The sequence below is a fragment of the Pecten maximus genome, chromosome 19, assembly GCF_902652985.1.
Source record: "Pecten maximus chromosome 19, xPecMax1.1, whole genome shotgun sequence".
NCBI lineage: Eukaryota > Metazoa > Mollusca > Bivalvia > Pectinida > Pectinidae > Pecten > Pecten maximus.
Window position 1 is genome coordinate 20,596,446 of NC_047033.1, and position 26,535 is coordinate 20,622,980.

Sequence of the window (26,535 nt, forward strand, 5' to 3'; positions counted from 1 at the left end):
CTTGACAACATGACTACAGAGCAGGAATTAAGCTTTCAACATCCAATGCACTCCACATTATATTGTGTGTTGACATTTTTCTGTGACAATTATAATTAATACACATATTGTTTAGAATACTGTGTTATATCTCTTGGATCAACTCAAACATAAACATTTCCTTCAATTCTGAAATCTGTAATGGAAATAATTACAGAAAATATATAAGTTTGCTTTAATGATACGAAAACAATTTTGTTAAACATTGTATTAACATTGGTAGATCCATCCAAAAACACTGCAACACTTTTTTATCAGGTTTTATTATTAGATCTGGCAATCTCACCTTCTAACAGGTCAAAGACCCTTGATGAGAATGAGTAGCCAGAGTTTCCTCTGACCCAAACACCGGAAGTTAGACACATACAAGCTCTCTTGACTTTGGTTTAGGAACATATTCTCAAAAGACAATCATCACATATTAAATTCAGGGCTGGATTTCCACTAACTTGAAGAGTTGTGTACCTTTATTTTCTTTCCTATATATGTCTTATACAGTTCTAGCTATCTAGCAGTTTATGGTTCAGTTTTCCCCATTGTTCTGCACTTCATAATTAATATACATCTGATGATACATATGTATCTGGAAGTGTTCGAAAAATGAAGTTCGTTATTTTGTTTGGTCTCATTGACTTCATTTCTCAAATTCATCAAGTTCAAAAAATCTTTTTTTTTAAGTTACAGAAGATTCGAAACTTTACAAAGTCATTTCTGTTTCCATGTTTTAATTATGATTGTTTTACTTTCCATTGTGGGGGTAGGGGACTTATTCATATCAATCAGATATAACTTTTATATAGTAAGGTTCCCACTTTCTTATTTGTATATTTCTGGGTTTTTTTCATAATATCTCTTTAGTTAAAGTCCATCAGAAAGACCTTAAAGCAAATAGTCTAAGATAACATCCCTGTTAATTTGTTCTTCTTCTGTATGGCCAACTTGATGATTACAATGTTTTCAAACTTGTTCTGGAGCATTACTTAGCTGGACTAAATGTTTTTAAGAGACTGGAGTTTCTCTCTTAGCACTCTGTATGCTCCCAAGGGGGAGAAATGGGACCAAAAGGGGGATTCTTCCATTCAAATGAACACTTTGTAGTTATAGTCCCAAATCAAGATGTGGTGCCCTAAAATGAAATGGTCTCTGTCTGTCCGTCTATTTTCAACTCAATCACATGCCAGAAAGTCTACCAAGTTTTTTTGAATGAATCACATTTACCTTCATTATAGGGCACGGGCCAAACATGCAAACATTAGAAAATTTTCTACTCAATAACCCAGAGGCCAATTGACCTGATATTGGGCCTGTAGTATGCTGTGGTAAAGTGATACAAAGTTTGTTAAAATGAATTACCTTGACATACATTCACAGTCACAGGAGTCAAACATGCTAAAATATTGAAACACTTTTTTCTCAATAGCCAAGAGGTCCAGAGAAGCAGGTCATTGATACAGGTCCATAGGGAATCTTGTTTGGTTGCTACACAATACCTTAATTACTCTTTCAGGCCTGCAGGTCAATGGTCATTGTCACTATTTCTATAAATTGAAAATCAGTTGAAGTACAATATATTATGAATTCAGCTGAGCAGATTATGCTTATTAGAAGTTATCAAGTTCTACCTTGTGCCTGCTTTCAAGGATAACTTATAAGGGCCCGATGTTCAAGATCACTGCTACTAAAACAAGTATTTGCTTAGAATACTACATGTAGCTTCCGGCTTGAAAGTCAAAGGTCAAAGATAATGTTACTATAAATAAAAAAAAAAAAATTTTTTTTTTTAAATCATGCACATCACTTTTTTGTTTGATTCTATGCACTCAGACTTTGTCCAGTGCTTTATCGAAGAAAGACTTTATTTTCCCCGAAAAAAAACCCTATCTTACACAGATTGTGTTATTCTTCAATGAACGCAGGCGATAGATACAGTAGTTTTTTTTTAAATATATAAATACTTATTACCGGTTAGCTTGTAATAATAATATTTTTTATTTAACCAGGGTAACATATTTAGACAATGTCTAGTTTACAACATGGCCCTGCATCAAATATATTTACACAAGCAAATGTATCCCGCTTTAATATACTGTGATAATTACAAATAGAAAGTACACTGTAACAATTACACATATAAAGTACATTGTAATAATTACAAATAGATGTAAATAACGCTCGAACGCTATTTATACAAACAATGCAGAATTATGATATTCGAGTTCAAATTGCACGTTTCACTCTTTATAGCTCAGAAACTTGTCCCAGTCAGACATTTTCAGATTGCATATTTTCCCGTCACCAGCCCGAGCATTAACATGGAAAGAACAAGCATATTGTATGTCACGACATGTCTTAAAATGCTTGTTGGGAAATATGAATGTTAATTTCATACTTTCAGAATGTCGCTTACCACCAGATAGGATAGCGAGTCCTATTCAACAGTATTACAAAACTGGTGAAGACATCACCTATAACTGCACTACGAAGTTTGGCAATGGTACCTGTCTATCTACTGGAGTCTGGAAGAAACCACTTTGTACATACGGTTCGTACTTGGCTTACATTTTTATTTGAAACCCGTGGATGATTTACTTCATGTCTAAGAAGCGACTAACTGCTGGGGGGGGGGGGGGGGGGGGGGGGGGATCTTCTGTCGTTCAAGGGGCACTGGCGAACATTCAAATGGATAAAAAGTAAGGCCCCCGAGTATTCCACTGCATGTTCGTAGACTAAAAGTGGATGTCATAAATAATCTTTTTTCCGTGTCTTCTATTTGGATCAAATTAAAATTGATCTGCCAGAAATGCAACACTTTGGATCTGTTTTATTTTATTTCCTTAGTTTTCCTTTCTTACCTTTACTTTGCTTTCTGTACTCTGTTTTGTCCTTCAGGAAGGACATAAGAATTCCTGCCGCATTTATCCTATTTTTACTCATCTTTACAAGCAATGTTCTTCTTCCTTATGTCTGTCTTGACATGCCTCAATTTTGGTCTTACGCTGATTGTTCGTGTCCTGTTTAGGAAAGCTCTAGGTACAACGCGGTCGACCTTTTGAGGAATGCTCTGGGTATAACACACATGTGCCACGTAAATAGTTTGGGTCGTCCTTAAATTACTTTAGCTATTGATAAGACGTTCGATATTACTACACTTATGTTATTCGTTTCCTCTATAGAGGTGTACCAATACATGTTTGTATGTTTTACATATTTTGTGCGCTAATGACATTTGCTGTTTCGATGAAATTGAAACGCTTTTAAATCAGTATCTAAAAGATGCGTAATATTTTCAAATCAAATGTAGTCATCTTATCTTTGCAGTCATCTCATTTTGCTCAATTCATGTCTAGATCAGGTTACTTATTTACCATCGAGTAATAAGTAAATATTGCTGTTGTTAATACTATGGTGAGTTGAACCACTTTCCCTTTGGATAAAACTGCCTGCAATGGTTTATAGTGTGTCTGAACTCTTTCAGCCCCAGCACTGTTTACTCATGAAAGCCCCCTCCCTCCGCCTGATGGAGGCAAGGCTAAGTTACCCAGGCCGTAACTGACGTATTACACTGACCAGTAGACACAGACTGGGTTGTCACAGAAAAAACTATTAATTTTGTTTTGTAGCATGTTTTCTTAATGACAGTAAGACGATAAAAGATATAAAAACAAACTTCGCGTTGGTAATTAGTAAGTTCATTTCAAAAGAAAGTAAAAAACCTAAAAATTATGTGAAGCTCATACTACAAATATTATAATTTGATGAAAATTGAACATTATCTATATGTCTTTAGTGAAATATGAAAATAAAAACAAAAATATTTTTTTCGGGTAAAATCGACATGGGAATTCATAACATACACATGAGGACTAATTCATTCAACTCTATAAATACATGTGAACTTTTCATGTCTCAAATGAATTGGCACATACACTTGTCATTTCTGTATTATTTTTAACAGCTGGTTTATGATATTCTATCTGTTACTTTCGGGAAAATCCGTATTTTTGAGATGTCAATAGACACTTTTTGGGTAATTTGGGTGGCATAGGAAAAACTATTGTTGGGTTAGCCTTGAAAACGGTTGTTTTTAGAGTTAGCTTTGAAGGCTGTCTTACATAGAGATTTCAGCCGAATATCTTGGGGAAGTGAGCTATGTGATAAAGTTTGAAGCAATTCTGGCACAGATTGACCTGAGGAGCTCTACCAATGGACGATTGGGTAAAGATTACCTCTTACGTTGGGGTTCAAGCTTCTGTCTAAAGTCCAGTTGAGTCTTTTCTTTGTTTCGGCTGATCTTGGATAGTTTATGGTTTGGGGGTTCCATCATCAGAATGTATGCGCAAACAACGGACACAACAACCATGAACCAAAACAGATACTTCCACCATTTTGCTGCCATCATGATCACCGAATATGATGCCTGTAGATGGTCTGAACGATCCACGCCATTCATGGTAGCATTGTAATTTCTAATGGATTCAGGACACCTTGGATCTTTTATCAGACCTGATTTCTGTTTCTTAGTGACAGTCGTCATTAACAGCGGACACGGAAAGTACCACACACATGACTCGCCGCTCGAACAAACTCATCGATGTGAAAAAATTGTCACAGAACACATGTTGGTTTCCCCCTGAGATATGGCACGTCATATCCCATGTTACTCTCTCTCCAAGTCCATGCTCTGGAACTGGTCCCTTTTTCCCGGTATAGACCTCGAAATCGTTCACGTATCTATTGTTAGGACCAGCACGCATCCAGACATTGATTCCCCGCATCGTTGGTTTCATAGGGACGTACTGCTTAAAGTCTTCTAGTATACCCTACCATGGCCTCATCAATGGACACTGTTCTCCGTGGTCTGTACTTAGATTTCCGGTTTGAAGCGATCTTCTCCATTATGGACCTGACAAAACTCAGTTTGCCATGCCCTTCCTAGCCTTAAGGTGGGTCGTGGCTATTGTTGCAGGCATGGGAATACCGACAGAGGTTTTCAAATCGCTGTCTACTTATCCTCTCCGATATGGTGGTGGGCCTGAACAGGGAGTCTTTAGTCTAATGCATACTTTGAGTCGGCGCAAATATGATTCCCATCACAATATAAAAACAAAAGAGCTTTCATTCTCTCGCATTTGTTGCTCTCCAATTCCCGTCAGGTTCCATTTCTGTCTTTCCTTGGTGTACCAGTTCGTCTCGGCAGCAATGTCACCTGATTACTATTCTAGGCCGACAAAACGGTTGCAGAGCCAGGATTTTCCGTAAATTTTCGAATTTATTCTTTTACATTTTCGTAGTCACTTTAAGACTGTACACCGGATGAAATACCTCGTCTCGCCAATCTACCTCCTCGAGTGATGTTTGGGTGGAATATCTTCATCCCTGGAATCGTCCCAGTTTTCTGAGCTTGGCTCAATACCTAAGTCCGATCCCACGTTATCCCGTAGCCGAGACGTATAATCGTTATTTTTGTCGGTCGATTTCATGATATCTTCTCGATCAAACCCCCCAACTTTCTTTCCGGAGCAATCGCTATCGAATCGTATACAATATACTTTCATCTGTCGCCATATTTTCATTAAAAATGAAGGCGAAAGCCAAACCGACCTGAATAAAGAATTTCCTTTTGTATATCAACCAATCAGATCTCGGTAAACAACCCGCCAATCCTTTCAGTAAAACCTACTCTGATTGGACGAAAACGGGGGTGGGGTTGTGTTTGGAATGTTCTATTTTCAACTAATCGCGTGTATGCGAGATCGACTATTTAAGACAGGCTTTGGGGACCGCGTACATGCGGTATCGGGCCTGCTGTGCGGTTGTAAATATCACGCATAGACGCGGGATCGGCCGCGAAAGAGTTAATAACAACATATAGTAGGAAATGTAAGTGTTTTTTTCATAACGCACACCCTGGAAGTCCGTCATTTTCCTGACTATTCTTGAAACGCGCCCAATAACATCGTCCGGCAAGGAAGCCGGTTAAAAAACTGAAGCACCAAAATAGTAGTACTTGTATATTCAATTTCAAAAACTGTTTTTATAGAATTTTCTAATTTTTGTTTGAAGAATGTGATTGAAATTGATATTGACAGCCATGCGACATCGCATTTTACCTTTATTTGCAAAGCTTAATTCGTGAGATTTACAGAAATACATATCTAATAGGTATGATGTAGATATGTGATAACACTTATATATGCCTTTTATTTCAGATATTTATTGTACGTTTGATGAGCCATGTCACGGTCTAAAACTTAAAGCAGGTACTCGGAAATTTAAACTGCGAAAAAGTTTAACCCCAACGCATAGCACTGGATGTAGTGGGGATCATACCAGTGGTAAGTTAAAAACAATTGTCTTAACTTCTTAGTCACCAAAACATTCATGTTAAGATATATCGATATTTCATATTGTGTAGCTTTTACAAATTAGCAACCTGCGAGAAAATACTTATCAATATCAAATGGTAATTCCACTTTAATGGATACTGATTCAAAAGATCATCTGGAATAATCGTACCTGCTGTCTCAATTGTATTGATTGTAAGAGGCAACGCAAATTGTGATACTATCTTTTCTCTTCCTAAATAACTTTCTTTTTCCTAATGACTCCCTTTCTGCTGCCTCACGTTTGGCCTTTCCGTCCAGCCATCAACCCTTTGGTGAATGCTTTATGTTTTGTGCTCAAGCCGAGAATTATCAGTATGTAAAATAGCAGTTTATACTTCACGAAGAGCATTTGTAGTGGACCAGTTCGTAAAGCTTCAATGAGTTATCACTAAAAAGATGGCATTGTTTCATTACTATTGCAAAGGGGACAAGCATGCACGGACATACCGCTGACATGTTCATTCACAACATGCAGGAAAGCTGCCCTTAGATGACTACAGCTAGACGTAAATAGGAAGTTAAACAATACTTAACCAAACCAAAGTACTTAATGACTATCTTCAACACTAAAATGGAAATGGATTCCCAGTCTCACACTAATATAATTTTTACAGGCATAGCGATTCTTAGTTTTACAAGTTTTCAACTTCATGATTGTACTGCAAATGTTTTATCACTATGTACTTTTTGATTAAAATGTAAACAACCAGGGCCTCTATATTATTCTTGCATATTCAGGTTCAGGCCATTACTACTATCTCGAGGCCATCAATAAACCCACAGACTCTCGACATGGGCTGATAACTACCCACACATTTCCAGTTGGCCACAAGATCTGTGTCGAGTTCTGGTTTCATATGTATGGATCTGACATTGGATCACTGTACATAGAGATTAAGGTGGGAAACTTACTACGGTTACGGACATGATTTAATAGTAACTGTTTAAAGTTTAAATCTTGTTTTATTATTTAAGCATGTTAGGGCTCATCGTTATAGGAGAATAATGTGGATTCTTAAAAAAAAATATACATATCTGCAAATTTAGCACAAAACTAGTCATGCAATTTTTATCAAATTCTTTGTATTTGCTTGACAGGTAGATTCTTAAGATCATTAATAATTTCCGAAGATTCTACCACTCTTTTCCGCAGAGTAACTTTGTGGTAAGATGTTGTAGAAATTATAAGTCACAAAAATAATAAAACTAAAAAAAACCAACCATACTGTTATGATAACAAATGTGTATAGCACGTGACCTCAGGTACAGCTCATAGTGGCGGTTTGTGTTCGAGAAGCTGCAAACAGGCCGGTCTGTGTATAGTTGTGTCCTTGGGCAAGACACTTTACCCTGTTTGCTCTGGATGGCATACGACGGGCCTCCATTATGTTGTTAAATGTGGTTATCACCAACTACTACATGGATACATCGCCTGGAAATGGCCTAGGCTGTCATCAGGGCAATAAAACCAGCACATATACAAAAAGATTGTTTGACATTGAAATGCAAATGGTTGCTATGAATGATATTACAAAATTTGACATAAAAGGAGGATTTTAATAAAAAGGCTCCTTTATCATATCATTAAGGCATCTAATCAGAGTAAGAAGGATGTTTTGTTTTTTCAGAAATATACATTTTTAACTTCAAAGTCAGCGGTTGAAAGTTTTTTTTAAAACAGTCTTCTTGTAAGGTTCATGTAATAAAAACATTTTTGATGTTTAAAATCTCTTTATGTGTGCCATATTTTTGTGATATTATTCACAACCAACATTTGCAGTTCAAGGTCAACATAGCGTCAGTGTTCATACATATATAAAGACATATCTGGACACTTGTGAGCAAGAAACATGGCTATTTTGTACAATATAGGTGCTACAAATAATCCAATTTTGTCCCCTGTTCATTACTTTCTCGCATATTCTGTTGAAATTTACGTGTAACTTATAACAGTTTTCGTGTCAACAGCAAGGCCCATGGTCAGCCATAAGAAAAACTGTAATTAATCAAGTTACATGATATGGTTTGTGGCCATTACAAATGCCACTGATAGAAAGATATTTCCTATTAAGATTACCCTTGACAACTGTCTGTCAAGATTTTGTCAACTTCTTGATATTTATGCGTTATTCCATTTACCATCTTGTACTGATTTTTTTTGTATATTGATTCAAATATTTTGATACGAGTCATGTGAAACAATTATAGCATATGAGATCAGCTCAATTTTGCAAACTTTTCAATGTTTTTATTCGCATGTATTTAAGTCACATAATACTTTTTCTCTCCTCGTCGGTCGCAAAAAATCCTTTAGATACTCTGATATGTAAGAATCAATTACCCTTTACAAAAATGAATTTAATTTCCCTGGGGGATCGTATTTCCCCGTACATCATAGTTTATAAATGAATTCTGATGATTTATTGAATTGCCATTAGGAATGATACAAATTTTAGTGTTACGGGATATCAGTTTGATGGTCTTAACATGCTGTACCCCAGTGACTGATTGGCGGAACAAAAACGGGTCAAATTGACAAAAAATTCATTAAGCTCCTAGTGAAGACCCAGATATGATAGAATCAAATAATATTCAGGGATGGATAGGTCTTAAGATATTTTAGCAAATCTGTGAATTTCGTTACGCTTGGGGCTCATATTTCCCCCTATGGAGCAGAAAAATCTAAAAATCGTTTATGGTCACAATTTAAGCTGATTTGTTTGATAAATTATTGCATTAAATTCAAGCAATAAATGATTGTCAGTTTGCGATGGCTGTTTGTTTGTTATGCACATGTTTTCCCTGACTAAACAATAGGGCTTGAAGGTGGGACCATCAATCTTGTATGTAGTTGAAACTTAATGTATTACAGGAAAACAATGTAGTCTCACCCAAAAAGGTTGCTGGAGGGCCTCAAGGAGACAGCTGGACAACATTCCGGATTAGGATTGTACCCAAGCACAGTGATGCACTCATCGCCATTGTCGGATATGCGGGGAGTGGGCCCTACGGAGACATCTGTATTGACGATGTGGCAATCTTTGTATGTTGATAATACATTGACAACTCACTGACAAGGAAACTGTGTTACAAAGCTTTGTTATTGACAAATTTCGAAAATTTTGCTTAAGATAGATTTCTGAATTACTTAATATTTCACAATGTTTTGTACCTTATGGCGTAAGAATGGTACGTCGATGTGCTAAAACCCCTTTGGATGATCGAAAGTGGCAATTGCATTGGGAATCTTATCTTGTCTTTTCTTTCTAAAAAAGTAATTTTATTCCTAATGTCTCCGTTTTTTTAAGCCTCAATTTTGACCTTTACAGTAGTTAAGCGTTCGCCACGTTGAGGAAGGCTTTGAATTAGGTCCCTTTCCTGAGACAATATGGTAGTTTCTGCTACGGCCTGACAATCACGATTTCGAGAGTGAAAAGACTGGTTCGCTCGTTGACAGTAAAATGTGTATTGCAACGAAACAAGGAAATTAACGCCCTGCAAATGAAGCATGCATGAAGTATGACCATGATTAATTTAGGAATAGCATAAACATTTTCTTTTTTATAAGCCCGTCACATCCTTTGACGGGATTGTCTTTGAATAGCGTTGTCCGTCCGACGTAAACATTATTTCAAAAAGAAACCCAAAATAATTCGATTCTATTTTTGCTACAGTTATTGGCCTTTGTTTATTTCAGTATTTGATATCTTGCCCGGAAATCTATTATATGTTTAATCCTTTTATGTTTTTAACTTGGTATCCATTATAATCTTGAAATGTTGTAAATGTAGGAGGAGATCGCTGCACAAACAAAAGTTTACTACAAACGGACACTGGCCATACCATACTCCAATAATATTTTTGATACTTTGGCGTCTCCCTAAATTTCTCATGTGAAGTTTTCTTTTGTTTAGGCATCCCCTCTCCTCCTGTTGCGATGTTGTTTTGTTTTGGTAACTCACTCTTCATCTGTTATGACATTTCATTTTGGTTTGGTTTCACACTTTTCAGGATGCGATGTTTCATTTTGTTTAATATCTTCTTCTATTTCTGTTATGATGTTCTGTTTTGTTTGGTGTCTCACCAATACTTATGTTGTTATGGTAGTATGGTGTATATGTTGTAATGTTATATTTTGATAGAGTATCTACCTCCACTTCTGTTGTACGATAATGCTGTTTTGCTATTTAGATTATTTAAAAGCTGGTATCGCGCATTGATATAAGATTTAGAGGTGACCGTTCACTCTTGTGTACCCATTAGGGAAAGGGCGGCAACAATGTTTTGATTGGTTAATATGATTCAATTTAGATAATTTTCTTCGGTGTGATATGTTTTCACAACAATTGTATATTCAAGCATTGATATCAATCTTTTTTAGTTTCATCAGGGTATGAAAAAAAATGTGTGCAAACTGTATGAATCCGCGTAGCAGATTTTTACAGAAGTTTGCAAACAAATGTGTTTACTACCCCTATGAAATTTGACATCCACGCTTATAATTAATTTTTGAAAATAATTTTCTAAGTTAAAACATGTTTTATGTACAATTTTACTGGTTTTATATGGGATTCTTTTTCTCAAATCAATACGCATCGTCAATTGTCGTATTGTGTCGTCACATTTTTCGCGCCATTCTCGATTTTTTTTTCATAATGGTATGAAAAAAAATCTCAACCAATCAGAAAGCCGCATTCTACGTAGAAACAATGGAAAATTAATTATTTATGTATACATGCATCATGTATCATATTGTCTGTTGCAATGCACCTGTCATTATACGATGAATTGTTCGTTCTCTCATTTTTCAATGAATTTTACTTTAAAAAAAATCGACAAATCAGACGTAAGAATATGGTAGCCATTTTGTTTAAATTGCAAATGGTTTCGAAAGTGGCCACTATCCTATAGTGTATGTAAATACCAGATTAAAAAAAAACGGAAAACATTTAAACAAATCACAGGCAACCAAATAGCGGTCACTTTGTTAAAATGCGACACTGAGGTGTTGATATTGTTTTTGTTAATTGAAACATATTCTAAACTATCTATATTTAACGAGGATCTAGATTTTATGGCACCGTGTATTGAAATATGCATAAGATACAAGAAATACAAGTACGATTTCGGTTTAGAATTGTTCAGGTGAGAGTTCGATCCAAGTTCTCTTCATTCATGTTTTGTATTTGTTTTGTGTTTTCAATGAATGTTTTTGAATATTGTTTAGTCTTAAAAAAGAAACGAATTCATGACTTTGCTTCTCAAATACATGTTCATGCAAATGAGGTAGTTTTAATGCTGTACATTTCGTGTTTGTTAGGAAAATCAAGATACATGTATTTTATAGGAATTTCCATTTGAATGTCCCTGCATAGTTCTTTTCTTGCTATGTTTTAGCAGAAGCTTTTTTTTCAAACAAACGTAAACATTGCAAAAACATATTAATTAAAATCTGAAATCCATATACATTTGTATTTTGAAAAAACTTTGAAAAACAAAATTTCCTAGTTAATCGGGATGGGTCCTAAAAAGCAATCAATGCTAGCCTATATATTTACATATATATTCTCCGACTAATTGTAAACATTGTCGAATGGAATTGCTAAGTTATTTTTTGATAATAAGAAAATTGGTTAGATATGTTTTTGTTCATTGCTCTTGTTATTACAATGTATTTGAAGTGTTGTAGTTGTGTTAATAAATGTTGTTAAAAAAGGAATTTCTTTTACTGAGTGGTTGATAAATCAGCTTGATAAAACTTTTATTATATGGAGTACAACCTAATCTGTTAAGTGTAAGTAATCAGTGTTTTCTATTTCACTAGACAAAATATAAGAAACCCATTTCCGCTACATGTATACTCAATAAAAGTATATTTCAAAATCTTCAGTTAGCATTTCAGATACAGGTATACAATAAATACTTCTCGTCGGTTAGCTTGTAATAAAAATAATAATGTTTCATAACTTCGCTTTTGGGACATAATTAATAGTTTTAAAGAAAAGAAAATTAATCAGAGATATATGTAGTTATTAGGAGAAAATAAGAGCTACTTAAAAAGAAAATGTATAACACTGACAGGTCAGTAAGGGCCACGTATTTTGGCGATGCATCCCCAATAATAATTCCATATGGCTGATGTTGACATCATGACTTCTTCAAAAGTAATCGCAAGAAAGCAACACATTTGCATTTACTGTTTAGTGCTTGGTTACATATGATTTCCTGTTTGGGGGTTGGTAACCTGATGTCCCGTTTGGGGTTTAGTTACCTGATGTCCTTTTGGGGGTTTGGTTACCGGATGTCCAGTTTGGGGGTTGGTAACCTGATGTCCTGCATTGTGTTTGGTTACCTGATGTCTTGTTGGGTGTTTGGTTATCTGACGTCCTTTTTGGGGATTGATTACCTGATGTCCTGTTGGGGGTTTGGTTACCTGCTGTCCTGTTTGGGGGTTGGTAACCTGATGTCCTGTTTGGGGTTTAGTTACCTGATGTCCTTTTGGGGGTTTGGTTACCTGATGTCCAGTTTGAGGGTTGGTAACCTGATGTCCTGTTTTGGGTTTGGTTACCTGATGTCCTGTCGGGGGTTTGGTTATCTGACGTCCTTTGTGGGGATTGATTACCTGATGTCCTGTCGGGGGTTTGGTTACCTGATGTCCTGTATGGGAGTTGGTAACCTGATGTCCTGTTTGGGGGTTTGGTTACCGGATGTCCAGTTTGGGGGTTGGTGACCTTATGTGCTGTTTTGGTTTGGTTACATGATGTTCAGTTGAAGGTTTGGTTACCTGATGTCTTGTTGGGGGTTTAGTTATCTGACGTCCTTTTTGTGGATTGGCTACCTGATGTCCTGTTTGGAAATTGGTTACCGGATGTCCTTTTGGGGAGTGGTTACCTAATGTCCTGCTGGGGGCTTGGTTGCTCGCTGTCCTGTAGGGGGTTGGTTACCTGATGTCCTGTTAGGGGTTCGGTTACCTGATGTCCTGTTGGGGGTTTGGTTACCTGATGTTCCTGTTTGGGTTAGGTTATCTGATAGGAGTTTGGGGGTTTGGTTGCCCGCTGACTTGTTAGGGTTTGGATATCTGATGTTCTGCTGTGGGTTTCGTAACTTGATGTTCAGTTGAGGGTTTGGTTACCTGATGTCTTGTTGGGAGTTTAGTTATCTGACGTCCTTTTTGTGGATTGGCTACCTGATGTCCTGTTTGGAAATTGGTTACCGGATGTCCTTTTGGGGAGTGGTTACCTAATGTCCTGCTGGGGGCTTGGTTGCTCGCTGTCCTGTAGGGGGTTGGTTACCTGATGTCCTGTTAGGGGTTCGGTTACCTGATGTCCTGTTGGGGGTTTGGTTACCTGATGTTCCTGTTTGGGTTAGGTTATCTGATAGGAGTTTGGGGGTTTGGTTGCCCGCTGACTTGTTAGGGTTTGGATATCTGATGTTCTGCTGTGGGTTTCGTAACTTGATGTTCAGTTGAGGGTTTGGTTACCTGATGTCTTGTTGGGAGTTTAGTTATCTGACGTCCTTTTTGTGGATTGGCTACCTGATGTCCTGTTTGGAAATTGGTTACCGGATGTCCTTTTGGGGAGTGGTTACCTAATGTCCTGCTGGGGGCTTGGTTGCTCGCTGTCCTGTAGGGGGTTGGTTACCTGATGTCCTGTTAGGGGTTCGGTTACCTGATGTCCAGTTGAGGGTTTGGTTACCTGATGTTCCTGTTTGGGTTAGGTTATCTGATAGGAGTTTGGGGGTTTGGTTGCCCGCTGTCCTGTTAGGGGTTTGGATATCTGATGTTCTGCTGGGGGTTTCGTTACTTGATGTCCTGTTAGGGGTTTGGTTACCTGCTGTCCTTTTGGGGATCGATTACCTAATGTCTTGTTGGGGGTTTAGTTACCTGACGTCTTGATGTGGGTTTGGTTTACCGCTGTCCTGTTGAGGGGGTTTGGTTACCTGATGTCCTGCTGGGAGTTTTGGGTACCTGATGTTCTGTGTGGGATTTTGTTACATGATGTCATTTTGGGGGATTGGTTACCTGATGTTCTGCTGGGGTTTTGGTTACCTGATGTCCTGTTGGGGGTTTTGGTTCCCTGATGTCCAGTTTGGTTACCTGATGTCCTGAAGGGGTTTGGTTACCTGATGTACAGTTGGGGGTTTTGTTACCTGATGTCCTGTTGGGGGTTTGTTTACCTGAAGTCCTGTTTGGGTTTTTGTTGGCCGCTGTTCTGTTGGAGGTTTAGTTATCTGATGTCCTGTGGAGGTTTGGTTACCTGGTGTCCTGTTGGGTGTTTTGGTTACCTGATGTTCTGCTGGGGAATTGGTTACCTGATGTCCTGTTGGGGTTTTTGTTACCTGATGTCCTGTTGGGGGATTGGTTGCCTGGTGTTCTGCTGGGATTTTGGTTACCTGATGTCCTGTTTGGGTTTTTGTTGGCCGCTGTTCTGTTGGAGGTTTAGTTATCTGATGTCCTGTGGAGGTTTGGTTACCTGATGTCCTGTTGGGGGTTTGGTTACCTGATGTCCTGATGGGGGTTTGGTTACCTGATGTCCTGTAGGGGGTTTGGTTACCTGATGTCCTTTTGGGGATTGGTTACCTGACGTCCTTTTGGGGATCGATTACCTTATGTCTTGTTGGGGGTTTGGTTACCTGATGTCCTGTTGTTGGTTTGGTTTCCCGCTGTCCTGTTGAGGAAGTTTGGATACCTGATGTTCTGCTGGGAGTTTGGGTACCTGATGTTCTGTATGGAGTTTTGTTACATGATGTCATTTTGGGGGATTGGTTACCTGATGTTCTGCTGGGGATTTGGTTACCTGATGTCCTGTTGGGGGTTTGGTTACCTGATGTCATGATGGGGGTTTGGTTACCTGATGTCCTGAAGGGGTTTGGTTACCTGATGTACAGTTGGGGGTTTTGTTACCTGATGTCCTGTTGGGGGTTTGTTTACCTGAAGTCCTGTTTGGGTTTTTGTTGGCCGCTGTTCTGTTGGAGGTTTAGTTATCTGATGTCCTGTGGAGGTTTGGTTACCTGGTGTCCTGTTGGGTGTTTTGGTTACCTGATGTTCTGCTGGGGAATTGGTTACCTGATGTCCTGTTGGGGTTTTTGTTACCTGATGTCCTGTTGGGGGATTGGTTGCCTGGTGTTCTGCTGGGATTTTGGTTACCTGATGTCCTGTTGGGGGTTTTGGTTACCTGATGTCCTGTTGGGGGTTTGGTTACCTGATGTACTGTTGGGGGTTTGGTTACCTGATGTCCTGTTGGGGGTTTGGTTACCTAAAGTCCTGTTTGGGTTTTTGTTGGCCGCTGTTCTGTTGGAGGTTTAGTTATCTGATGTCCTGTGGAGGTTTGGTTACCTGATGTCCTGTTGGGGGTTTGGTTACCTGATGTCCTGATGGGGGTTTGGTTACCTGATGTCCTGTTGCGGGTTTGGTTACCTGATGTCCTTTTGGGGATTGGTTACCTGCTGTCCTTTTGGGGATCGATTACCTAGTGTCTTGTTGGGGGTTTGGTTACCTGATGTCCTGTTGTTGGTTTGGTTTCCCGCTGTCCTGTTGAGGAAGTTTGGATACCTGATGTTCTGCTGGGAGTTTGGGTACCTGATGTTCTGTATGGAGTTTTGTTACATGATGTCATTTTGGGGGATTGGTTACCTGATGTTCTGCTGGGGATTTGGTTACCTGATGTCCTGTTGGGGGTTTGGTTACCTGATGTCATGATGGGGGTTTGGTTACCTGATGTCCTGAAGGGGTTTGGTTACCTGATGTACAGTTGGGGGTTTTGTTACCTGATGTCCTGTTGGGGGTTTGGTTACCTGAAGTCCTGTTTGGGTTTTTGTTGGCCGCTGTTCTGTTGGAGGTTTAGTTATCTGATGTCCTGTGGAGGTTTGGTTACCTGGTGTCCTGTTGGGTGTTTTGGTTACCTGATGGGAGTTTGGTTACCTGATGTCCTGTTTGGGTTTGGTTACCTGATGTTCTGCTGGGGGATTGGTTACCTAATGTCCTGTTGGGGTTTTGGTTACCTGCTGTCCTTTTGGGATCGATACCTAATGTTCTTTTTGGGGGTTTGGTTACCTGATGTCCTGTTGTAGGTTTGGTTTCCCGCTGTCCTGTTGAGGGGGTTGTTTGCCTGATGTTCTCTGTGGTGTTTTGGTTAACTGATGTCCTGTTGGGTGCTTTGTTACCTGATGTCCTGTTGGGGTTTGGTTACCCGATGTCGTGATGGGTGTTTCGTTACCTGATGTCCTGTTGGGGTTTTGGTTACTTGATGTCCTGTTGGGGTTTGGTTACCTGATGTCCTGTATGGTATTTTGGTTACCTGATGGGAGTTTGGTTACCTGATTTCCTGTTGGGGATTTGGTTACCTAATGTCCTGTAGGGTTTTTTGTTACCTGATGTCCTGTTGGGAGTTTTGGTTCCCTGATGTCCTGTTGGGGGTTTGGTTACCTGATGTCCTTTTGGGGATTGGTTACCTGATGTCCTGTTTGGGGTTTGGCTACATGACGTCCTTTTGGGGATCGATTACCTAATGTCTTGCTGGGGGTTTGGTTACCTGATGTCATGTTGGAGGTTTGGTTCCCCGCTGTCCTGTTGAGGGGGTTTTGTTCCCTGATGTTCTGTGTGGGGATTTGGTTACCTGATCTCCTGTTGGGGGTTTGGTTACCTGATGTCCTGTTGTGGGTTTTGTTTACCTGATGTCCTTTTGGGGATTGGTTACCTAATGTCTTGTTTGGGGATTGGTTACCTGGTGTTCTGCTGGGGTTTAGTTACCTGATGTCCTGTTGGGAGTTTTGGTTCCCTGATGTCCTGTTGGGGGTTTGGTTACCTGATGTCCTGTTGGGGGTTTGGTTACCTGATGTCCTTTTGGGGATTTGTTACCTGATGTCCTGTTTGGGGTTCGGTTACCTGATGTCTTGTTGTGGGTTTGGTTTCCCGTTGTCCTGTTGAGGAAGTTTGGATACCTGATGTTCTGCTGGGAGTTTGGGTACCTGATGTTCTGTGTGGGGTTTTGTTACCTGATGTCATGTTTGGGGATTGGTTACCTGGTGTTCTGCTGGGGTTTAGTTACCTGATGTCCTGTTGGGAGTTTTGATTCCCTGATGTCCTGTTGGGGGTTTTGGTTACCTGATGTCCTGTTGGGGATTTGGTTACCTGATGTCCTTTTGGGGATTGGTTACCTGATGTCCTGTTTGGGGTTTGGTTACCTGACGTCCTTTTGGGGATCGATTACCTAATGTCTTGCTGGGGGTTTGGTTACCTGATGTCCTGTTGGAGGTTTGGTTCCCCGCTGTCCTGTTGAGGGGGTTTTGTTCCCTGATGTTCTGTGTGGGGATTTGGTTACCTGATCTCCTGTTGGGGGTTTGGTTACCTGATGTCCTGTTGGGGGTTTGGTTACCTGATGTCCTTTTGGGGATTGGTTACCTAATGTCTTGTTGTGGGTTTGGTTACCTGGTGTTCTGCTGGGGTTTAGTTACCTGATGTCCTGTTGGGAGTTTTGGTTCCCTGATGTCCTGTTGGGGGTTTGGTTACCTGATGTCCTGTTGGGGGTTTGGTTACCTGATGTCCTTTTGGGGATTGGTTACCTGATGTCCTGTTTGGGGTTTGGTTACCTGACGTCCTTTTGGGGATCGATTACCTAATGTCTTGCTAGGGGTTTGGTTACCTGATGTCCTGTTGGAGGTTTGGTTCCCCGCTGTCCTGTTGAGGGGGTTTTGTTCCCTGATTTCCTGTTGGGTATTTGGTTAACTTATGTCCTGTTGGGGTTTTTGTTACCTGATGTCCTGTTGGGGGTTTAGTTATCTGATGTCCTGTGGAGGTTTGGTTACCTGATGTCCTGTTGGGGGTTTGGTTACTTGATGTCCTGTTGGGGGTTTTGGTTACCTGATGTCCTGTTGCGGGTTTGGTTACCTGATGTCCTTTTGGGGATTGGTTACCTGCTGTCCTTTTGGGGATCGATTACCTAGTGTCTTGTTGGGGTTTTGGTTACCTGATGTCCTGTTGTTGGTTTGGTTTCCCGCTGTCCTGTTGAGGAAGTTTGGATACCTGATGTTCTGCTGGGAGTTTGGGTACCTGATGTTCTGTATGGAGTTTTGTTACATGATGTCATTTTGGGGGATTGGTTACCTGATGTTCTGCTGGGGATTTGGTTACCTGATGTCCTGTTGGGGGTTTGGTTACCTGATGTCATGTTGGGGGTTTGGTTACCTGATGTCCTGAAGGGGTTTGGTTACCTGATGTACAGTTGGGGGTTTTGTTACCTGATGTCCTGTTGGGGGTTTGGTTACCTGAAGTCCTGTTTGGGTTTTTGTTGGCCGCTGTTCTGTTGGAGGTTTAGTTATCTGATGTCCTGTGGAGGTTTGGTTACCTGATGTTCTGTTTGGTGATTGGTTACCTATTGTCCCTTTGGGGGTTTTGTTGCCTGATTTTCTGTTTGGGGATTGCTTACCAGAAGTACGTTTGGGGATTGGTTACCTGATGTCCTGTTTGAGGTTTTGTTACCTGATTTCCTGTTTGGGGATTGGTTACATGATGTCCTTTCGGGGATTGGTTACCTGATGTTCTGTTTGGGGTTTTGGTTACCTGATGTCCTGTTGGGTGTTTTGGTTACCTGATGGGAGTTTGGTTACCTGATGTCCTGTTTGGGGTTTGGTTACCTGATGTTCTGCTGGGGGATTGGTTACCTAATGTCCTGTTGGGGGTTTGGTTACCTGCTGTCCTTTTGGGGATCGATTACCTAATGTCTTTTTGGGGGTTTGGTTACCTGATGTCCTGTTGTAGGTTTGGTTTCCCGCTGTCCTGTTGAGGGGGTTTGTTTGCCTGATGTTCTCTGTGGTGTTTTGGTTAACTGATGTCCTGTTTGGTGTTTTGGTTACCTGATGTCCTGTTGGGGGTTTGGTTACCTGATGTCCTGATGGGTGTTTCGTTACCTGATGTCCTGTTGGGGTTTTGGTTACCTGATGTCCTGTTGGGGTTTTGGTTACCTGATGTCCTGTAGGGTATTTTGGTTACCTGATGGGAGTTTGGTTACCTGATTTCCTGTTGGGGATTTGGTTACCTGATGTCCTGTTGGGGGTTTGGTTACCTGATGTCCTGATGGGTGTTTCGTTACCTGATGTCCTGTTGGGTGCTTTGGTCACCTGATGTCCTGTTTGGGGTTTGGTTACCTGACGTCCTTTTGGGGATCGATTACCTAATGTCTTGTTGGGGGTTTGGTTACCTGATGTCCTGTTGGAGGTTTGGTTCCCCGCTGTCCTGTTGAGGGGGTTTTGTTACCTGATGTTCTGAGTGGGGATTTGGTTACCTGATCTCCTGTTGGGGGTTTGGTTACCTGATGTCCTGTTGGGGGTTTGGTTACCTGATGTCCTTTTGGGGATTGGTTACCTAATGTCTTGTTGGGGGTTCGGTTACCTGATGTCTTGTTGTGGGTTTGGTTTCCCGTTGTCCTGTTGAGGAAGTTTGGATACCTGATGTTCTGCTGGGAGTTTGGGTACCTGATGTTCTCTGTGGGGTTTTGTTACCTGATGTCATGTTTGGGGATTGGTTACCTGGTGTTCTGCTGGGGTTTAGTTACCTGATGTCCTGTTGGGAGTTTTGGTTCCCTGATGTCCTGTTGGGGGTTTGGTTACCTGATGTCCTGTTGGGGGTTTGGTTACCTGATGTCCTTTTGGGGATTGGTTACCTGATGTCCTGTTTGGGGTTTGGTTACCTGACGTCCTTTTGGGGATCGATTACCTAATGTCTTGCTGGGGGTTTGGTTACCTGATGTCCTGTTGGAGGTTTGGTTCCCCGCTGTCCTGTTGAGGGGGTTTTGTTCCCTGATGTTCTGTGTGGGGATTTGGTTACCTGATCTCCTGTTGGGGGTTTGGTTACCTGATGTCCTGTTGGGGGTTTGGTTACCTGATGTCCTTTTGGGGATTGGTTACCTAATGTCTTGTTTGGGGATTGGTTACCTGGTGTTCTGCTGGGGTTTAGTTACCTGATGTCCTGTTGGGAGTTTTGGTTCCCTGATGTCCTGTTGGGGGTTTGGTTACCTGATGTCCTGTTGGGGGTTTGGTTACCTGATGTCCTTTTGGGGATCGGTTACCTGATGTCCTGTTTGGGGTTTGGTTACCTGACGTCCTTTTGGGGATCGATTACCTAATGTCTTGCTGGGGATTTGGTAACCTGATGTCCTGTTGGAGGTTTGGTTCCCCGCTGTCCTGTTGAGGGGGTTTTGTTCCCTGATGTTCTGTGTGGGGATTTGGTTACCTGATCTCCTGTTGGGGGTTTGGTTACCTGATGTCCTGTTGGGGGTTTGGTTACCTGCTGTCCTTTTGGGGATTGGTTACCTAATGTCTTGTTGGGGGTTTGGTTACCTGATGTCTTGTTGTGGGTTTGGTTTCCCGTTGTCCTGTTGAGGAAGTTTTGATACCTGATGTTCTGCTGGGAGTTTGGGTACCTGATGTTCTGTGTGGGGTTTTGTTACCTGATGTCATGTTTGGGGATTGGTTACCTGACGTCCTGGTTTGGGTTTGGTTTCCCGCTGTCCTGTTAAGGAAGTTTGGATACCTGATGTCCTGTTTGGGGTTCGGTTACCCGATGTCATGTTGTGGGTTTGGTTTACTGATGTCCTGAAGGGGGTTTGGTTACCTGATGTCCTGTTGGGGGTTTGGTTACCTGATGTCCTGTTGGGGGTTTGGTTACCTGATGTCCTGTTTGGGGTTTTTGTTGGCCGCTGTTCTGTTGGAGGTTTAGCTATCTGATGTCCTGTGGAGGTTTGGTTACCTGATGTTTTGTTTGGTGATTGGTTACCTGGTGTCCTTTGGGGGCTTTTGTTGCCTGATTTCCTGTTTGGGGATTGCTTACCAGATGTTCTTTTGGGGATGGGTTACCTGATGTCCTGTTTGAGGTTTTGTTACCTGATTTCCTGTTTGGGGATTGGTTACCTGATGTCCTTTCGGGGATTGGTTACCTGATGTTCTGTCTGAGGTTTTGTTGCCCTGATTTCCTGTTTTGGGATTGCTTACCAGATGTACTTTTGGGGATGGGTTACCTGATGTCCTGTTTGAGGTTTTGTTACCGGATTTCCTGTTTGGGGATTGGTTACCTGATGTCCTTTTGGGGATTGGTTGCCTGACGTCCTTTTGGGGGTTTGGTGACCGGATGTCCTGTTTGGGATTTAGTTAGCCGGTGTCCTTTTAGTGGTTTGGAGGCCAGTGTCATATTGGGGACAAATCAGGATAAAAAATATAATGATTTACAAATGTATATTTTCGCGGTCACCAACCGTATCAATACAAAAAATAATGCATATCATCCCAAGACACGTTAAAATGAATTGAAATAGAAATACTGAAAACGAAAAGCGCGCATTTATCTTGGACGATCCTACTGGCGAAATAAACTAAATAATGTAGTATATTTCAGAGGTTTTTAACTTAATCACAGATATGAATATATATCATTGCAAGGCAAGTTAACGTGATTTTGAAATAGAAAAACAACTTTATCTTGGACGGTCATAGTGGAAAAAGAAATATAGTTATATATATGTTGGACTGTATCAATACAGAAATGAGTGCATATCGACAGGTTAACTTGAATTCGAAAGATACTAAAACATACTTGGACGGTTCAAGTATGGAAAAGCAAACATCATATAAACTTACCGTGTTAAAACAGTCTGTTCAAATGCCTATTGCCTTAAAACCGCAATTCTAAATTCCAACTCCTTGGCTGTTCGGGTATATACCGATGTGTTGATTATTTAAACATCAAGCGCCAATAAGGATGTTTTATTATATATTATGGTGGCATAAAAACTGTTTCTACTTAAATAAAATTAGGGTTATTACAATAGTCTCTTTTAAGCTGAACCATTGCCCCATGATACTATTACACCTCTGTTATGTTGATTATCGTCCCATGATAATAATACACCTCTGCTGTGTTGATTATCGCCCCATGACAATAATACACCTCTGTTGTATTGTACTATTGCCCCGTGATAATATTACACCTCTGTTGTATTGTACTATTGCCCTATGATAATATTAAACTCTGTTGTGTTGTACTATTGCCCCATGATAATAATACACCTCTGTTGTGTTGGCTATCGCCCCATGACAAGAATACACCTCTGTTTTGCTGTACTATTGCCCAATGGTAAAATTACATCTCCGTGGTGTTGTAATATTGCCCTATGATAATAATACACTTCTGTTGCGTTGTACTATATATGCGGTCTCGAGTTCAAACCAAATTTCATGTTCTAATCGCCAGTATAGCCACTCAAAACAACGTAGAGTTGTTCTACTATCCCCATTCTAACACGTATACTATCGCATATATTTTAGAAACATCGTTTTACATCACTACAAGTACGCTGTTAAGTACTCTGTGACCTCCGCTAGTGACGTGTCATACTGTGGCGGATTGACCAATCAGAAAGAAGCTTTCAAAGTCGGTCAATTGGCCACGCCCATACTGGCGAGAGTTAGATCTGTATGTTGACGAAGCGGTGTATTTGGATGGTTGTAAAAGTCCTGTTACCGAAGATTTAACGACATATTTGGATTTACTCTGCAGTATACACAACGAAATGTGCGTTTTGACAAAGTCAGTGTTGATGAGTTTCTACAGGCTCAACCGTTATGTGAAGTTGTGTGCACTTGTTCCATTTCATTTCGGATTTTACTTTGCTAAATGCCTACACACGGACGAAATGAACATTTCAATCAATAAAATGACGGTAAGAATGATGTTAACGAGTCTTGTTAAATGTATGCAGTTAATTCATTCTTTTCGATTTCTTCAATTTTGATTCCAATCTCATGGGTCATCAATCAAAAATGGTGCAGAGTGTTGAATTTCGCTACGAGTCGAACTTGACGCCATATTGTTTTGATTAGAAAAGGGGCGTGGCTTAACACAATAGATCATGGTTCTATCGCAGATTAGAACATGGTCCGTAACCAATCAAAACACGCGTTGCAAACGAATCGTGTTAGAATGCCTCATAATAAATCTTCTGTTACAAGTATTGTACTATTGCCCCATGATAATATTACACCTCTGTTGTGTTGTGCTATTGTCCACTGATAATGATACACCTCTGTTGTGTTGACTATTGCCCCATGATAATATATGTAATACACCTCTGTTGCGTTGTACAAATACATCACGAAGATGGGGCTGTTGCGGCTGCAGCTTGTGTAGTTGTCATGGCAGCTGGAGCTGTGGTTGTGGTGATAGGGGATCCGGATGGTTTAGCCAGTGTTGTTGCAGATACATTAGGATCCGGGGACGATATTGTAACATAAGCGTTTGTAGTCACAGCCTGAGGCATCGCTCAGCAGTTTCCGCAGTAAAATGTAAAGGTAGCGTAGTTGATTGCGTGCTTGTAGATGTCGGGATAGAAGTGGGTGTAATGGTCGTAGTAGTAGTAGTTGTTGTAATAACTTAATTCTCTGGAAACAAAAGTTATAATACGACCACGAACAAAAGAAGCATTCAGACTCAAGTCGTCAGTTTTGTTTTTGAAAAAAAAAAGCAGTATAGATCAAAATACCAACGTGAGAAGCATCGAGACAACAATACGGTAACAAACTTAAGCGACAGAAAATCAAAGTGAAAACATGAACATGATTTGCGGGCAAAATAAATCGACACTAAAACAAAGTAAAAACTCATGTACAACAAACAAGTCTAACTTATTAATAAAAATTAATGTTAAACATCGGTATTTTTGTCTGTTTTCAAAATCTAATTTGGTTAGTTGAGCAACAGATGTTGGAGAATAATGCTTCGAAATTCCAGCGATTTGTTGCATCGATAATAGAACAAATCCATATGCCTGATGGCCGGGGGAAATACTGGACCAAATACAATTTTAAGGGTATCGTCTGCTTTTCTCCCACTGTTTACTTAACCATGTAAAAGCAAGGGCAAGTTTAGGGCAGGGGTTGTTATAATACTAAGTATCTACCCTCACTCAACAACATAAGGGTTTAATAGCTTTTTAGTTGAAAGAACACAAACTCTCAGCATCGGACAATCTGTGATCTCCGTTTCCTTAAGTTATACCAAAAACCCCATGTAGTAATAGAACACGTACCTCAGATACTAAAACCTGATGTTATATTGTCCAACGCTCTACCGACTAAGCTTTCGTGGACGATATAGAAGATTTGTTAGTGAAATGGAATAAAACCTAAGCATATCGATTGACGCTCTTCTGACTTATATATCTTCAATATGGACGAGTTGACACTAAACTGTAAACAATTGGATCAGATAAGTCAAAACAACATAGGGGCAGAATTAGATTCCAATCTGGTCAACCGAAAGGACCTACTTTTAGACGTTTGCTCTCCATACTGGCGATTTTGTGTTGGAATAATTATATCTCAGATGGATTTTAACATTTTAAAATTTGTATTGAACTATTTGTTGATAGACAGGTTTATAATACATAGTATATATATATATTGCATCAAAGAGATGTATGGGGCACGTTAGCTACAACGCAATCTTATTGAACGTTCGATAAAATAGCGTCTGATACTTATCCAAACAGATACATTTTTTTGTTGTATGTATGTGCGATATTTCACATATGCTCTTATCGATCGATAAGCAATGTAGCTGTTTAACGAGTTTTACATACCATTTTATGAAAGCCTCAGCATCTATTGTTTCCTTCGCTTGAACAGATATAATACTTTTGCATTTATATAATTTCATACTTTAATTAAATGACAGTTATTTTCATTTGAAAACTCAATAATTATATTTCTCTCCCCCAATATTGATGATAAAGCGCGAGACGTAGACTAATTAATCCCTAAGGCGTAACATCGTTTACCATATATAAAATCGCTAAAATAGGTCCAACGGGTGTTATAAGGAATACATTTAAACTTCGTATACACATCTGGGTCAAACAAGTGTGCGCCAACAAAGATATATCGTCCATTTATCAATTTTACGTCTAAAGTGTTCCGACATCTGCAGTAGTAAATTGTGTATATCATCAAATACATGTATATTATTATTGTATATGTTTGCTCTTGTTATTGTAAAGAGATTTATTGCAGAATTATGTATATCAACCATTGTTTATAGGTGAAAAGACAGCACTCGGCTCCACACTGATAATTCTATGATATCCGATATAAAATAGGGGACTAACAGGATAAATTATACTCAATAACATGATAAAACACTTACACAACAGCTAAACGTAAGAGATATAAAATAAATTTCACTTTAATTACAGATGTCTTTAACTTGTGGATGTTTATAATCATTATAGGTCATTAATGATAGTCACGCCGTGTTCACGTGTTCATAAATGCCGTAAAGTTACCGCATCACAAACACTTGTGGTTTTACTGAACATTTAAAGAAGTTAGAAGTTAAAGAAGTGCGCAGGAAGTTTTAAATTCAGGATTCAATATGTATATTAAACTGATGCTGTAAAGGTATATGTTGGTAAGCATACCAAACAAGAAGCTCTGGGGTCTTAACGATCACCCGATTTCTTATTTATTTCATTCATTTTGACCCAGCTTGGCCCTCCATTCAGCCGCTGGGGGTCACTCAGAAGCTGTCTCGACAAGCCAACTACATACCATAATATCTGAAAACGGATGAAGGTTACAATTATCTAATATGAAGGAAATCTTCACAGAATATGGTTCACTGTTTCATTATTCACGTACAATGTAGTAACACCTGGGTCCTAAGCTTTTATAGCCAACTCTCATTTCACATTAACTACCTGGCCAGACTATGACATAAATATCGCTCATAATCTACCCGTAAAGTTCAGTAACATCCTTATAATTAAACTTAGAAAATTATCTATATGGAACTATACATTGACATACAGAATGTATAATTAGTGTGGACTTTGATAAGTAAGAGAATTGATACCATGCTTAATGACCATGAACATACTGGGTCACGTGCAGTGAAATTCACCACTTATCTATATAGATTGATATCCGTGTTTTATAAAAAGTCATTTGCATTGGAACAGGCCGCATTCATTGGACTACCTGTAACATGAATAGAACATGAATAAGAAATCGACACAGAACAATATGTTATTGAAATATAAGCAGTTGATTTAATTGATGTAAAATCGAA

General features: G+C 39.7%; 1 protein-coding gene across 1 annotated transcript in view; it reads left to right on the forward strand.

Annotated features, from left to right (window-relative positions):
• The first annotated feature begins 4,864 nt into the window (after positions 1-4,864).
• LOC117317460 (MAM and LDL-receptor class A domain-containing protein 1-like) overlaps positions 4,865-26,535 on the forward strand; it is a 45,975-nt gene continuing 24,304 nt past the window's right edge. The window contains exons 1-4 of the mRNA XM_033872271.1: positions 4,865-4,955; positions 6,249-6,374; positions 7,164-7,324; positions 9,298-9,468. Coding sequence (XP_033728162.1) covers positions 4,865-4,955; positions 6,249-6,374; positions 7,164-7,324; positions 9,298-9,468 — 549 coding nt within the window. The remainder of the gene's footprint in view (positions 4,956-6,248; positions 6,375-7,163; positions 7,325-9,297; positions 9,469-26,535) is intronic.